The 14,334-nt window shown below is 42.7% G+C and overlaps 1 protein-coding gene across 10 annotated transcripts in view; it reads left to right on the top strand.

The window, feature by feature from the left end:
• Window positions 1–14,334, top strand: part of tmcc1a (transmembrane and coiled-coil domain family 1a) — a 47,130-nt gene that overhangs the window by 16,538 nt on the left and 16,258 nt on the right. The window contains exon 1 of one of the 10 annotated variants that reach the window (XM_083974818.1): window positions 1,590–1,712. The exons of the other annotated variants lie outside the window; for them this stretch is intronic. Within the exon in view, the coding sequence (XP_083830944.1) occupies window positions 1,674–1,712 (39 nt within the window). The 5' untranslated portion in view covers window positions 1,590–1,673. Of the gene's footprint in view, window positions 1–1,589; window positions 1,713–14,334 lie in introns of those variants that run through there. 10 annotated transcript variants of the gene reach the window in all.

Genomic DNA, 14,334 nt, shown 5'->3' with positions numbered 1-14,334 from the left:
GACCTGCTACCAGGCTGTTACAGTTTGCGCTGTTCGCCACCAGAGGTCACTGTGTGATAAGCGAAACTAACCTGCTGTGTGAGCGGCTCTGGGGCTTGGTTCATGTTGAGGTTGTGTTTGCATTATGAGCTCATGTTTGTGGTGGACTGGCCTGTCCCTTTGATTTGTGAAATAAGCGTAGCCAGCCACAGACTCTGTATCAGTGTTGTCACAAGCTGACTAATCGCTGATTATCAATCCAGCAGCTGCTCGTACCGTAAGTCTAGAAAAGTGACTATGAATAACCGAAAGCCGTAATCTGTGAGCTAAAATTTGATATATCCGCCCGTTCTAGACTAGTCATTCCTCATTTCTTCATCTGTAAAACCAAGTGTCCTTCAGTCCTGTGAAAACGACCTCTCGTGAGATGACGGAGCGGGACAGCGAGTGCTGCTGCTGCTGACAGGCCGCTGTCAACCTTCCTGTGGCCTCGCCCCTTGTCTCTCTCATCCATCTACAGCTCACACACCACAGCCCCGTCTCTCCACACACAGCAACACAGCAGGTCATCCGAGCGGTCGCCTTGGTTACGCCGAAACTTGCTGCCTAGAACTACGCCCTGCTTGGGTTGCCATAGTAACAGTGCTGTCGACCTTGGAGGTGTGTGTGTGTGTGTGTGTGTGACATCCTGCTGTTAGTGTAGGTCGAGGGTAGTTGAGTGTGTTGCAGGGGTGGTTAATATTGTAATCAATTCTTTCTTTCTTTCTTTCTTTCTTTCTTTCTTTCTTTCTTTCTTTCTTTCTTTCTTTCTTTCTTTCTTTCTTTCTTTCTTTCTTTCTTTCTTTCTTCCTTTCTCTCTCTCTCTCTCTCTTTTACTCTTTCTCTCTTTCTTTGCTTCCTGCACCCCCCTTGCCTTTTATTCCTTTTTTCTCTCTCTTTCCCTCCCGGTTCCCCTCCCTTGGTCCCTGAAGAGAGTTAGTAAAGACAATCAGCTGGTCCCTCCTCCTCCTCTCCCATCTCCCCCTCCTCCTCCTCTTCTACTGCCGTCTCCTCCTCCTCCTCCTCCTCCTCTTCACCCCACCCTTCGGCTCACTGACAGGAAGCAGGAGGCAACCTTGCCTCGTCGTAGATGAGTGAGAGCTGAGCACTAGCTGTGTGTGAATGTGTTATCTGTGCTGTGGTTTAGAAGAGGATGTGGAGGGGTGTGTATCTGTGTGACTGTACTGTAAAACCTCATTGTTATTTACACCAGTGTGTGTGTGTGTGTTTGTGTGTGTGTGTACTGGAAATCATTTGTGCACTTGCACTGGCAGCCCTGTGGTGTGAGCATCTTGTGCGAGTGACTGTGTCTGTGTGAGAAAGCGACAGAGCTCATGGGATCACTGTGAATATGAGCAGAGGGCAACACAGCTGAGCTGTCTTTATCTTTGCCTGCTCTCCCCCTCCTTTTTCATCTCTCTCTTTCTCTCTCCTCGTTTGTGTTTGTATAGTAGGCGAAAGTGGCGTGTACTAGAAATGTGTGTGCACATGGATATTTGGAGAGGAGGGTAGCGCCGTGTGTGTGCCTTCAGTGTGTGTGTGTGTGTGTGTGTGTGTGAAGCATACTATGTGAGCAGTGTGTACTTTGGAGGGGTATGAGTGGGGAAGCGTAGAGCAGGGGGTCCAGCTGTGGCTGCATCAGTCAGTCAGTCAGGATGGTGCAACGCTTCAGTCTTCGCAGACAGTACTCCAAGGTAAGCTTAAAACACACAAGCGTGTCTGTGTGTTCTCATCTCCATGCTGCAGATCCATTCATGACTTACATTTTTTTTTTGCTGCAGGCAAAGTCTTTTATTATCTTTACAATGCTAATGTGAGGCTTTTGCATATCATTTTCCAACTCTCTACTCTTTCTCTCTGTCTTTGGTATTGTGCCAAGAGTGTGGTTATGGCTGCGTTGAGCTCTCTTGCACAGGCAGGCCAGCAGTGGAAATCGTAACAACAGACTCTGCTGTCATGTGCAGAAACAGTGTGAAGATCAGCTGCTTGACAACTTAGGATGGAGCAGGATTGTTTGCAGACTTTTTGCGTGTCAGAAGTTGATCAACAGAGATTTTTCTCCTAAGTTGTCCATTCACTTCTAGGTAGTTCAATCCATACAGTAACTAAATGTTTCGTCAATGCACTTTATCTCAGCTGTTGTTAAACAGTAACTCGTGCTGCAGCAGCGTTGGCCCATGAGGTCGATCGGAGCCGTCAGTAGGGGATGCAGCTGATCGTTGCTGATTGGGTAACATTTATGACTTGTTTGCAAAAGCAGGGTACTTTAGCTTTCACTAAAACTGTTCATAAGGTTCATATGTCTGTCCCATGGTGGTAGTTCTGCTAAAGAGAGCAGAGGGGGTGTGTGTGAAAACGCAGCATTAGGTCTCCTCCGCAGCTGGTGCTCAGCCTGTGGGATTCATTAAAATTAGCTGCTGATTAATAGATTGAGTGACTACACCCTCCCTGTTCATCTTCAGCTCTGCGTTAACAGTGCTGGTAGACTTTCCTCTGCCTGGTAGCATCAACGTGTTTGTGCACAGATTGACAGACAGAGGCCTGAACCCAGACTGATGTTGTCTGGTTGTTTTATTTTTTCCTCCTCTCAGCGGGATGGAGAGACAGAACAACAGTAAAAAAAAAACAAACAAACAGTGGAAGTGAAGAGCTGGAAGGCACAAAATGTTTAGCGTCAGGATGTAAGACTAGTTTAGGACAGGAGACGGGGGGAAAGAACAGACGAGTAGGTTCTAGTGGGATATGAGCTGCAGAGTTGAGACAAAACAGAAGCTAAGCCTTGGGGCTAGTTCTCTCTCGCAGCATAGGATTACTGTGTGTGAGAAAGACTGAAGCTGTGTTTGTCTTTGGAGAACATATAACCTTCTCCGGGGCCCATCTGCAAATGTTCGCTAACCTTTTCCCCTCCAATAGCGCGATGTTGAGAAATATTGGAAAACAGGGGGTTGGGTAGATGACCCCGTCTCCTTCCCCCAGGCCTCGTCTCCACATGCCCCACCTGCCTTTTTTTTTGTATTTTTATTTAGCACATAAAAGATGTATAAAACAGCATATTAAAAAAGTGGAACGACAACGACAAGAGACATACAAAGTATACAGTAGATAAAGCAAATGTGCAGGAGAAACCAAAAAAACCCCTAAGGGCTTGTCAAGTGGTCCTCCATAAGACAAACATTCAACATAAATTTAGTTTACAGAATGAAAAAACAACATAAAACAATTAAAAAAGAGAAAATCAATATTGTGTGGATATTCAGGATAAACATTTGACATTCAGCGTAAGTTCAGTTTACCATCATGTGAAAAACATGATGGCCTTCCTGCCAATCCCTCTTCTTTTATTGTCTTCATACTTACTGTACTGTTTTCCATGTTCTGCATTCATCCATGTTCATCTGCAGTATCCTTCACCAGCTCAAAACATGCCACAGCTGGATTCATGCAGCTGTATGCAGCAGACTAAAACTAGAAATGCTCTAAAGGAATGTAGTCAGCTCTTTATTTACATGCAAAAGACAAAAAAAGCTTAATTTTACACATGGAAAAATGTTGTGTTGTTGAAAAAATATTATGTATCAAGAAAAGAGTCCCTAAGGTAAAGTTGATTGTGTTGTTTCTCTAATCTGGCTGGGTTATACTTTTTAATAACAGACTTCCATTACCTGAAGAAGCAGTTCTTTGTTATGACCATACATGTGTAATAAGTTTAATACCTGGCAAACTCTCTCTTCACTGCAGGATGGGGGATTATAGAAGATCCTTTGTAGAGCCATCAGGCTTTTTAATATTCTGCAAATGGTAGATGAGCTGCTAGACACATGAATTCCCCCTTGGGGGTTTATAAAGTAATTCTTATCTTATCTTATTTTTTTAACTAATGACAAACAAAGTCATGAATTTTTTGCATTGAGGTCTGCATTTTTTTGGCAACCATCACCTTTAAAGGGATTGATCCTCCTTTGTAACGCCACCCTTGTGTTGGTCCTGTAAGAGAGCAGTAAGGAGCAGTGTCAGTGGGAGGCGTCAGACATCACCTGGTCCCCTGGGGCTTGTTCCTGTCCCTCCTAGTTTAACATCCTCATCACTGCGCTCTCATCGTCTCTCGCCTCCCCAGGCTACTGGCAGTGTGGTGATGAAAGCATTTGTGCCCTTTCCACCAGGACACACCACAGCTCGTCCTGGAACTATTTTAGTGACACTGAGCTATTTGAAAAGCTGCAAAAGACAAACACTGGGTATTGCTAGCTAGGTCACATTCACATATGCACAACCCGGGCTGCAGATGATGCATACAAACAGCAATCAAGTCTTATCAAAACACCGGCACGGCAGCTTGTCCTCTAGTCATCGTAAACACGGTCACAGAAGCACACGAACCTGTGTGTAATCAAACAACTGAGTTTCGATTGACTTTCATCAGGGAGAGAGAGACAGAGACAGAGACAGAGAGAGGGAGAGAGGGAGAGAGACAGCCATGGGGATGATGAAGCATGTGCTCTTAGTCCACACTGAAGGTGATGTCATCACAGTGTTGTGTTTGCCAACTACCAGCCTGTTGATAATTGTTTTTCAGGCACAGCGTGTGTGTTTACTGTCAGTGCACCATCATGACCCTTTGTGGTTCAGAGTTGTTCACATTAGCTAACTATGGGAACTTATTACAGTGTTAAAGTCAAATGAGGAACTAGTGGCTTGTGGTTTTTAAGGACCAAAAGCGCATTAATCTCCCTCCTCCACTCCACTGTTATCTTTCCCCTCTCTTGTCCTTGTCCTCTTATCTGCCCTCTAGTCATTTCCCCTTCCTGTCATTTCTCACTCATCCTCTGTCCCTCATCTTGGACAAACAAAAACTCCCTCCTTCTTTCAGCCATCTTTTTTTTTATGGCAAGTGTAATGTTGCCAAGCCTACTTGTCATCTATAAAGGATGCAAGTCCATTAAACTAACCACATATTTGTGTGTCAATTGATGATGAGCAGAACAAACACCGGTATCGACTGAATTAAACACAATGGATCTCCTGTTCTGACCTTTTACTCTGCCCTCCTTTCTGCTCTTGCTCTTGCTTTCCATTACTTGCTAGAAATGGGCCATGTGTGTCTGAGTTCTTGTTTATGTCTTGAACTGTTCTCAAGTAGGTGTTAATTTTTCCATAAGATGTTCTCTCATTTTATCAATGGTGGCAGTGCCGTGCCCGTCAGTAAATTGCATCCCATGATATTATACCCTGCTTTGTGGAGGTTAACTTGTAATGATGTCATTAACAGTGGTGTGTTACTGTACTTTGAGAATTTGTATTCAGATTTTAAAGCAGTCTGTTTTTGTTCACCAAATTGACCGGTCTACTGTATGACCATGATTTTAAATTGAAAACCAAAGACTTAATGTCATAGGTGATCTTTTATGAACAGGCACAGAAAATAGACAATGTTACTTGCAATTAAAATGCAGATTTTAAAATCACAACAGCTGCCAGAAAAGACAGTAAGGTTAGCAATGCTTGTAATGTGCTACTCATGTTATGTTCACCACTGCAATCCTGAGTGGGTGACAGAAGTGTCAGGTCCCTCAGTCTCTATCCAGACTAAAGCACCACCCTGGAGTATTAAGACTTAAATGGGGTCAGCAGCCTTTCCAGAAATCTCTATTTTAGGGCTTAGAAAACTCTGGAGTAATGCTGATGCCAGGTGTAAACATTAGCAAATGCGATGCCTAGTTGAATTAGATTAAAACACATAAGTGTTGATGTAGCCTGTGTTATACTATTTTATGAATTAGCACGTTTGTTGTAGCTCTTGTGAGCCAACTTGGACTTGAACACTGATGACTTGGATTTGGACTCTAACTCACAAGTTGGAGCACTCTGCATTCTGACTTTCCTTTCACTTCAAACTTTCAACTTTACTTTTTAGCTTGTATTTAAAACAGTGACAGCTGGGTCATTTATGTTTCATGTGGATTTTTTTATTTGTATGTTGTCATGGCTGGCAGAGGTTTAACTGGACAGGGGCCAGTGTTAGAGCATGACTGTTGTCAGCCTCTACCTTGATGACACCGACTCAGACTCAGGAAATGGGGCTTGACTTGAATTTTTCTTAGGTGACTCAGACCTGGCCTTGGGCATAAGATTTAGTGACTTAACTACAACACTGGCTTGTGTAGCTTTGTCTAGATCTGTATCAATTGGGAGGTTTTCCTTTCGAAACAGTGCTTTTCCGTGCTTCACGTCTTCGGTACTGTCCAGTTTCACTGTTTATCTCACTTCATGTCTTTAAGAAACGTCTTTCTTACACTCTCACCCCCCCCCTTCAGTTCACACTCACCCTGTCACCTGTGTCCGGACTCGGAGCTCAGACAGCAGGGGAGTTGGTTGGCCATCTCCATGGTAACAGGGTGATGTTCAAAGAGGGCCGGGGCACCTTCTGAATGACGTTCAGACAGAGTGGGATTTCACAGTCACCTCATCAGTCTGCCAGGTGGAACAAAAAAAAAAAAAACCCTTACGGTGTGAAAAAATGACTTCTAAAATTAGTGCAGTGTTCATTTCACCAAGTGCTAATTGTTCTAGACCTCATAATTAAGCTTTCTCCCTCTGAGCTGTATGAAAGACATGTTGAAATGGCGTCTTATCACTTCGATCTCAGTACTGAAGCAACACCGCTCGTTCTTGTTCCTGTTCCTGCTCTGACACGTATTTAAATGAAGTCTTCTGGGTGACATTTAAAGAGAGTTGTGGATGGTGCCGAGGTGTCACACTAAAGAAAAGTTTGTGTTTGACAGTCTTCTACTTCAAAGAGTGTGAAGGAAACAAAGTAAATAGATGCACTGTAAATGTGTTGTTGTACTATGTAAAATCAGGGGAGTTGCCTTGAATCAGGTGTTCATCTTTTGTGTGTGTGTGTGTGTGTGTGTGCGCTTGAACTCTCCACCCAACTGTTTGTGTTCCCTTTGAAGTGTAGCCTCAGCCTGTTTAATTAGGCTGTTGAATATTCATTGTGATTATACATGTAGGCCAACGCCCTTACCCGGCACTGGCTGCTATTAGCATTCACAACACTGGGAACACGTTTGGGCAGAAACACACACACACACACATACACACATACACACATTTACAGCTTCACAGTTGATACATAACAAGCAATTTTGTGTGAAACCATCAAGGCGGATGTGGTGGTGTGAAAGGATGGACTAAAGAGAGTTGCTCAAAGAGAGATGGGGTGGAGGAATGTTTGAAAGATAAATGTTGGTGTGTGTGTGTGTGTGTGTGTGTGTGTGTGTGTGTGTTCAGGGTGGGCTGATCAGCAGGATGGATCACGGAGTCATGAAGAAAGAAAGAAAGAAAGAAAGATAAAGCTGTGAGGCTGAAGCCGTTATTCCCTCTTAGCCAGTTTTATACTGTAGGTTTCTGATCTGGGTCTGAATGAGGAAGGAAAGTCTGCTACAGCGCTCTGCCTGCTTCTCTGCTTCTATTAATAGACAGATGTCTGAACCAGCGCTGGTCAAGTTCACTTTTCAAGGACATTTAAATACATCACAAGCAAAGACTCTGTCATAGACTTCTTTCATTTAGATCTGTACTCTACTCTTTAAAAGATTCTCTACATCTATTCCTCTCTGCAGATGAATGACATTCAATTATAACAACACCAGCTGACTGATGTTTCCAGGAAATAGCCTCATATTCTCTTGATAATTTTAAACTGGTTATTCTGATACTTGCTGGGGTGTGCTTTTGTAGTCTGAATGAATATTTTTAAAGTTTGTTTTCTGTGCGTGAGGTCATGTGCATTTATCTGTACATGTCAGCAGTGAGTCACTATGGGTCATGCTTTGTGTATTTATTTTTGGCTTGCAGCTGGTCCTTCCTCTTTGACTTGTTTGCGTGTGACTGGAAGGACATTAGAGTGGGCATGCACGTGTATCTATAGTGTTTTCTCAGCCGTTTGCAGGATTGCCACATATTTGGTCCGTCAAGTCACCGAGGATATTCTGCTCAACCTTGACCCACATGTCTGTTCCTCACACACTGTTGTCTGGATAGATTCATTTTGAGAGTCTACTGCTTTTTCCTTAACTGAGGAAATCAATCAGCATTAGCTGTGTGGGTATTACATCTTTGACTTGTTGTCTGAATAAACTGCCGTGCACCTTTCTGAAACAGTGATATGTTTGGTTTTCCTGTATTGACTCAGGACGGCCGGTAGATTGTTTTCGAAGGGAAATTGCTCATTCTGAGAGAGGGCGAGCAGAGGCAGACAGTCAGAGAGGGCACGCTCTGCATCCCTGCCACTCCCTTCTCAGACTATATCATTTGTGTGACTCTGATGAATTATGGATGAAGCTATAGATCGCTGAGCTCAGCACTGCTCCACTGACCCACTTAGAGCACACATGCACACAATTCAAATCTGATCACGTCCTCTGGGGAAATATCATCATATTTTCTGTCCGCTAACATCCACAACCACTCTTCGCATTCTCATGTGTGTCAGCCAGGAGGAATCCAAGGAATCTTTCACTTGTTTCACTGGGACTCTGGGAAAATTATCTGCAGACCATGGACACATTGTTCATTCATCATTCATGATCTGATAGTGCAGTGTAGCCCATTATCTCCCACCTTTTCTAATCCCTTATGATGACCTCCTGCCTTGCAGTGTTTCCCCAGTATGAAAATACGACCAGTGCTGCTGAATGTTTTCCTTTTTTATGAGAGAGGAGAGAGCTCCTTCTTACATTTTTGTGTAACCTAACCTGTATATTTATTTTGCACTACAATGCCCCACAGTCAGGTCAAACAACACACCTTTCAGTAAAGCATATAAATCAGAAATATGAGAAATGTGTGTACCTGATAAGGGCAACAGAAAATGACAAGAAGCACCATGGCAGCCAAGCAGAAATTAGTATTGATTATAGATTTAGGATTACTCTTTGCTAAAGGAAAAATTGCTCATTGATTGGAACATGCAAGAAAACACACATCTGTAGGAAAGACAACATTTGGAAGATCCATCTTGGTTTCTCCCATTTTTCCCTGTTAAAAGGGTTTTCCCGGGAGTTTTTCCTCAGTCGATGTGAGGGTCTAAGGGCAGAGGATGTAGTTATGATGCTATGTAAAGCCCTTTGGGACAAACTGTTTGTAAAAATGGGCTATATAAACAAAATTGCCTTGCCTTGCCTTACAAAGATAAAAGGTAGTGCACCAACTGTTTTCTCCCTGTGACACACGGAAGCTATCTGTCTCGAAGACAACCAAGACTCTCCCTCACAGAGGTGTTAATGTTATATATTCTGCACAGAATTTCCTGAAAAAACAGACAGTGACAGCTTGCCAGCTGTTTTGTGTCATGAATTTCAATAATTGTTATGTTCAATTAAAGCACATTTTCCTGAATTTCATATATAAGACAGACAATTCCCCTGCTGTGCACAAATGTTCTGTACTATGTACTTGGGCCTCAACAGCCCCTCTGGTGCCGGCAGTTACATTGAAACCTCCCAGCAGGGCACACTTTATGAACAGCACACACACAAAAAATATTGCCTCCACGGCTTCAACTCCATCCTAGGGGAAACTTATAGTCTTGACATATTATACAACCACAAAGGTTACGCCATTTGCCGCCCTCACTCTGACCACTTTTGCTGTTCATCTCCTTGACATATCCTCCCTTCCTCCCTCTTCGCAGTATCAGCCCACGAGGCACCTGTGTGCCTCGATGTAACTGCCACATCAGGTCTGAATAACGTTACGTAAAGCGCTGCACGTCTGTCTGGAGGAGGACGAGTGATAATGCAAGAATGCAACAAAAATAACAAGGACTTATTGAAAGGAAACGGTTGCAGGTAAAGACGGACTAGTAACGGAGTCAACTGTCCACACAGTAGACGTGTAGACATGTAGAATAGTTGGTGGTCTAGCTCCCCCTGGTGGGGTCTCACTGTAACTGGTTGTAACTAAATAGTGTGCAGGTTTCATGACCCTGTTGTGGTGGATGCTGGTTTGCTTTTAGGACATCTAAATATTAATATAAATTTAATTTGATTATTGTATTCATTAAACCTGTGCTCTTCTCATTGTGTCAAATCAAAATGTCAGATGTGGAAAGAAAAACAAAAAAAACCCTGTATATTTCTTGAGTTACTAGTTTAATCTGAAATTGAAATGTCAGTATGTTTATGAGAAGGGTTTTGGAAGTTATCCCCCATGTTATGTTAGATAATCACAAATGGGTAATGCGAGAATGTCATCTAAGATTTTCATTTGATGAAAGCTGTCCAGCACTGATGAGAAGCAAATGCCATTCTCCATTATCGGTTCGCTTGTTATAAAATCTGCTGCATCCTAGTGGCCTAATTCGCACAGTGGAGTATTGCTGAAACTTCTCAAACAGTGCTGCTCAGACACCAGGTCGTCTGGTAAGCCTGCTCCAAATTGGGTAGAGAGAGGTCAACGTGGGGCCACCATGTGTGGTTCAGGGTCTCGGTGGAAAGTACAAGAAAACCGAGAAGGTGCCAGACCAAATAATCTGTCAGAGCCTGAAAGCTGGGACTGTTTGTTCAAGATTCTTTATCTCTGTCCATATGAATAGGTTGGCAAGTGTGCTCAGGCCTGCATTACTACCCCGTGGTACTCTGGGTATTGTACAGCATCCAGCCACACCAACTGCATTTCTGGGCAAGTGCCCTTTCTGTTTTCATGTTGCATAACAAGGAAACAGTAAACAGAAACAACTCCAGCACCACCCGCTTCCATCCTCCACTAATGGACAATCAAAATGTCTCCCCATGTACGTACACACTTTGTTCCCCTTTATGTATACACACTCCTTTACTGTACATACACACATTGTCTGACCTGCTATGCCCATAGTGTTTCTTACTTATACTCATAGTATCACAGATCTGCACGTCCATTCATACGAGCAAAACACTGGAGGTTATAACCAGGGCAGTATTGGGATCTGTCGGCTGATTCCAATTTTGATTCATAGAGAGTCGGTAGATAATGAAATATCAGTAGCAGACATTTAGTAAATATAGACCTGACTGGAGATGCTCTGATGCCATTTCCTCCTTGCCCCGGCTGATACAGAGTACTGGTCTCAAAACAGTGTGTGAAAAGATAGCAGCTGTTTACTTCCTTTCTGTTTTACTTTGTTAAACATGAACAGATATACAGATGCCATGGAATATTTCCTTTATCATCTAATTTGATTGTCAGACAAAACACTAAATCCTGAATGGACATTTGCTGCTAACATTAGTGGCACCCGTTGAAGTGAAAGACTTACAGTACATACTCACAACCATACATTTTTACTAGGCGTTTCCAGTGTTACATATTGCCAAATGCTGGCATTTTGCTAAAGTTACGCTATTTACATGAAATCAATTCCTGTCCGCCACTCTCACTTCCTCTTTCCCAGCGGCTGGACAGCCCAGCTTCCTGTATAAACATCTGTTTTAGAGCAGTGTAGAAGAATTTGACGTCCGGGAAAACTGACGTTTTACTCAGATATGAAACTAGTTAATAAACTAATCTAGTTTATTAAGAGGTTTTGTGGTGTCAGACTGGTGCATAGACTTCCAGACTACCCAAAGAAAACATGACATTTCAAAAGCTAAATTTAATTGATATTTCTCTATTTTACATTTATCTGGTCAAATTAGACAAAGTATATCTATTTGGCTGTGCATGGAAAGGATATATTAAAAACAGTGTTACAGTAATGGAATCAATATGCTAATTTAACTGACATAGAAATGATGCTTCTGACTGTTATCAGTTTCCAGAAAGGGAATGAGACTGAGAACTCTTCATTATTTAGGTTGTTGCTGTTGGCGTGTGTGTGTTTTCCTTCCTGCCTGGCTCTTGTAGATGCCAATATTAGAGTTGGCAACTGAAATGTTTCATGCACTCTCACCTCAGCCGTCATAATGGCCTCTGTGTATAAAGTGCCCAGTGGTTTATGTAACTGCTAATAGGGTCATTGATCACACCAAAGCTTAGACTAGGAAGAAGTGGACAGCCAGGCCTGGACTGCAGGCTTCTTTTTGTGGCGAAAGTATTGTTCCAAAGGGCTTGAGCCCCAAGTCATGGTTGTCTCTTCTCTCAGGCTTGAATTACCCTCAGTCTGTGCAGACAAAGCTCCCGCTCTTCTGCCTTTATGTAACCTCTCACACCCCCAAACCATCCCACAGCACAAGCCGTTGCAATTTACGATCACGTGGAGGCGACTGTGGTGTTGGCACAGTAAAACAAGGAACTGGTTAATTAGATATATTATTGTCATTAAGAAATGTAAAGCCGTATAACATTATGAGGTTCTCTGACCGCTAATTCAATTTAACTTTTATGTGTTACTCTCACTCACTTTGTTTATTACTCAATTTGTCCTTTCTCCAACCCCAGTCCAGTTACATCAGAGCCAGTCTCTTCCCTTTCTCCTCTGGATTCTTCCAGAACTTTTTTTTTTTTTTTGGCGGCGTGCAGCTCGCCTGGCCTCAGTTCAGCACCAGGCTCAGTCGTCAGAATGACAATGACTATTATGTGTTATGCGAGTCTTGCTGCCTCTGTCCGCTGGCCGAGGAAGCATCTCCACAAAAGTGGTTTTCTGTGCCTTCGTGTGTGAGCTCATCGGTCCAGAGCATTGTCTATTCAAAACGTACAGTATCTCTGTTGTGAAACTGGAGAAATCGTATGTTGGTAAAAGACATCACATTTTTGTCCAGTTTCCCCACTGAAGCTTGTTACAAAAGGGCCACAGTGGTAGCTTCAAAGTAACTCATATTTATGAGTTATGGTACAAGAGGAAACAAGCAAGAAATTAGAAATGTTTATGGTTTCCACAGCAAGTGCCAAGCCCCCTAAAAACATACACCTTGTATCTTAATTGTAGTCAATTAATTGCCTTTGTCCACCCTCCATTCAAAATGTTGAATTTTCCTCGCTAATGCCAGTATTTGTCATTTTTGCATGCAGCCCAGGCTGTGTGAAAAACACAGACATAGAAAATTTAAATCAGTCTTTATTTACAATAACAATGTACTGTAGTAATTGTACGTGTTGTTTCATTGTGGTTGTTTTTAGTGCCCTTTGTCCTAAGAAAATGTTTGCACCCACTTTTTATTCCAAAAATGTGCAGGCCTAAAAGATGGTTTATTCTATGTTCTGTGTTAACATTCATTCCCCTAGTATCCCCTAAAGTGTAGCTCACGTGATACTGTGTCAGTCTAAACTCTGTGTGTCATTTAAGTAGATAAGCAGTGCCCGCGCAGGATTGGCCACACACATCACCAGTTCAGCAGGTTGTGCCCCCTTTACAAATGCGTAAAATGCATGTGTGTGTAAAGTCTATGCGGGAGACAGAGATATTGTAATGTGATTCATTCATCTAACTGGGTCATTGTTTTGTCTGCAAGGCACATCTGTCTCAAGCCCAGTAAATGAGATGCCACGAAAGGATCTCAGCCGAGGTTTTTCACTGACCCCGTTTGCATGAATATTGTTGAAATTCTCATTCACTTACACGTGAAGTTTAATCTGCTGTAAATCTCTTGTAAATGCTTGAGGTTAACTAAACTTCTTGCAACTCTTCATTCATATTTTTTAGGACCTCCAGATGTTTCTAGATCCTGCTCTATTGTCAAATGGGGAAATAGGCCAAGAAAACTTCTGATGAATGATATGACTGTTTGGACAGTCAGTAAAAAGAAGGGTTATTAATTATACCAGTGTAATTGTACCACTGTGAGACATCGAGTTAAACATTTAACTCCAATTCATTCTATTTAATTATAGTACCCCATTAGGCCTAGTCGTATGTATTATTCAAACTCTGGGATACATTACACAGATTAATCATCTTTCAAAGACTTATATTGCCGTATCAATTAATGTGCAGCTAACAATTTTCAACTCATTAGTCATTTTCTGTCCGTGTCAGTAACACCTATGGCAAGCCGCAGCTGTTCTTCCAATCCCCTAATTTTGAGCAGCTAATGTGGCACTAATAAGGTAAAACTCCCCTGCAGGCCAACATCTCAATTTTCTATTGCTTTTCAAGCATCAGTCACTTGTCAGGACATGAGAATACCTCCCTCTGTGAATTCATCATTGCGGAGCCGCTCTGCAATTTGTGGTATGTTATTAAGGCTTGCCACCAGAGAGTCGAGTGTGAAGACGTCCTGAGTCACCCTGAAAGCTCGCTTATTCCTGGACTGCCGTGACTTGCTGGGGGGCCACATTACCGCCACAGGGGACGCGGACGTCAGGCCGCTGGAATGACCCTGAGAGCAGAATGTATGT

This window comes from Trachurus trachurus, assembly GCF_905171665.1.
Source record: "Trachurus trachurus genome assembly, chromosome: 7".
Lineage (NCBI taxonomy): Eukaryota > Metazoa > Chordata > Actinopteri > Carangiformes > Carangidae > Trachurus > Trachurus trachurus.
This window is presented reverse-complemented; position numbering and strand designations above follow the sequence as displayed.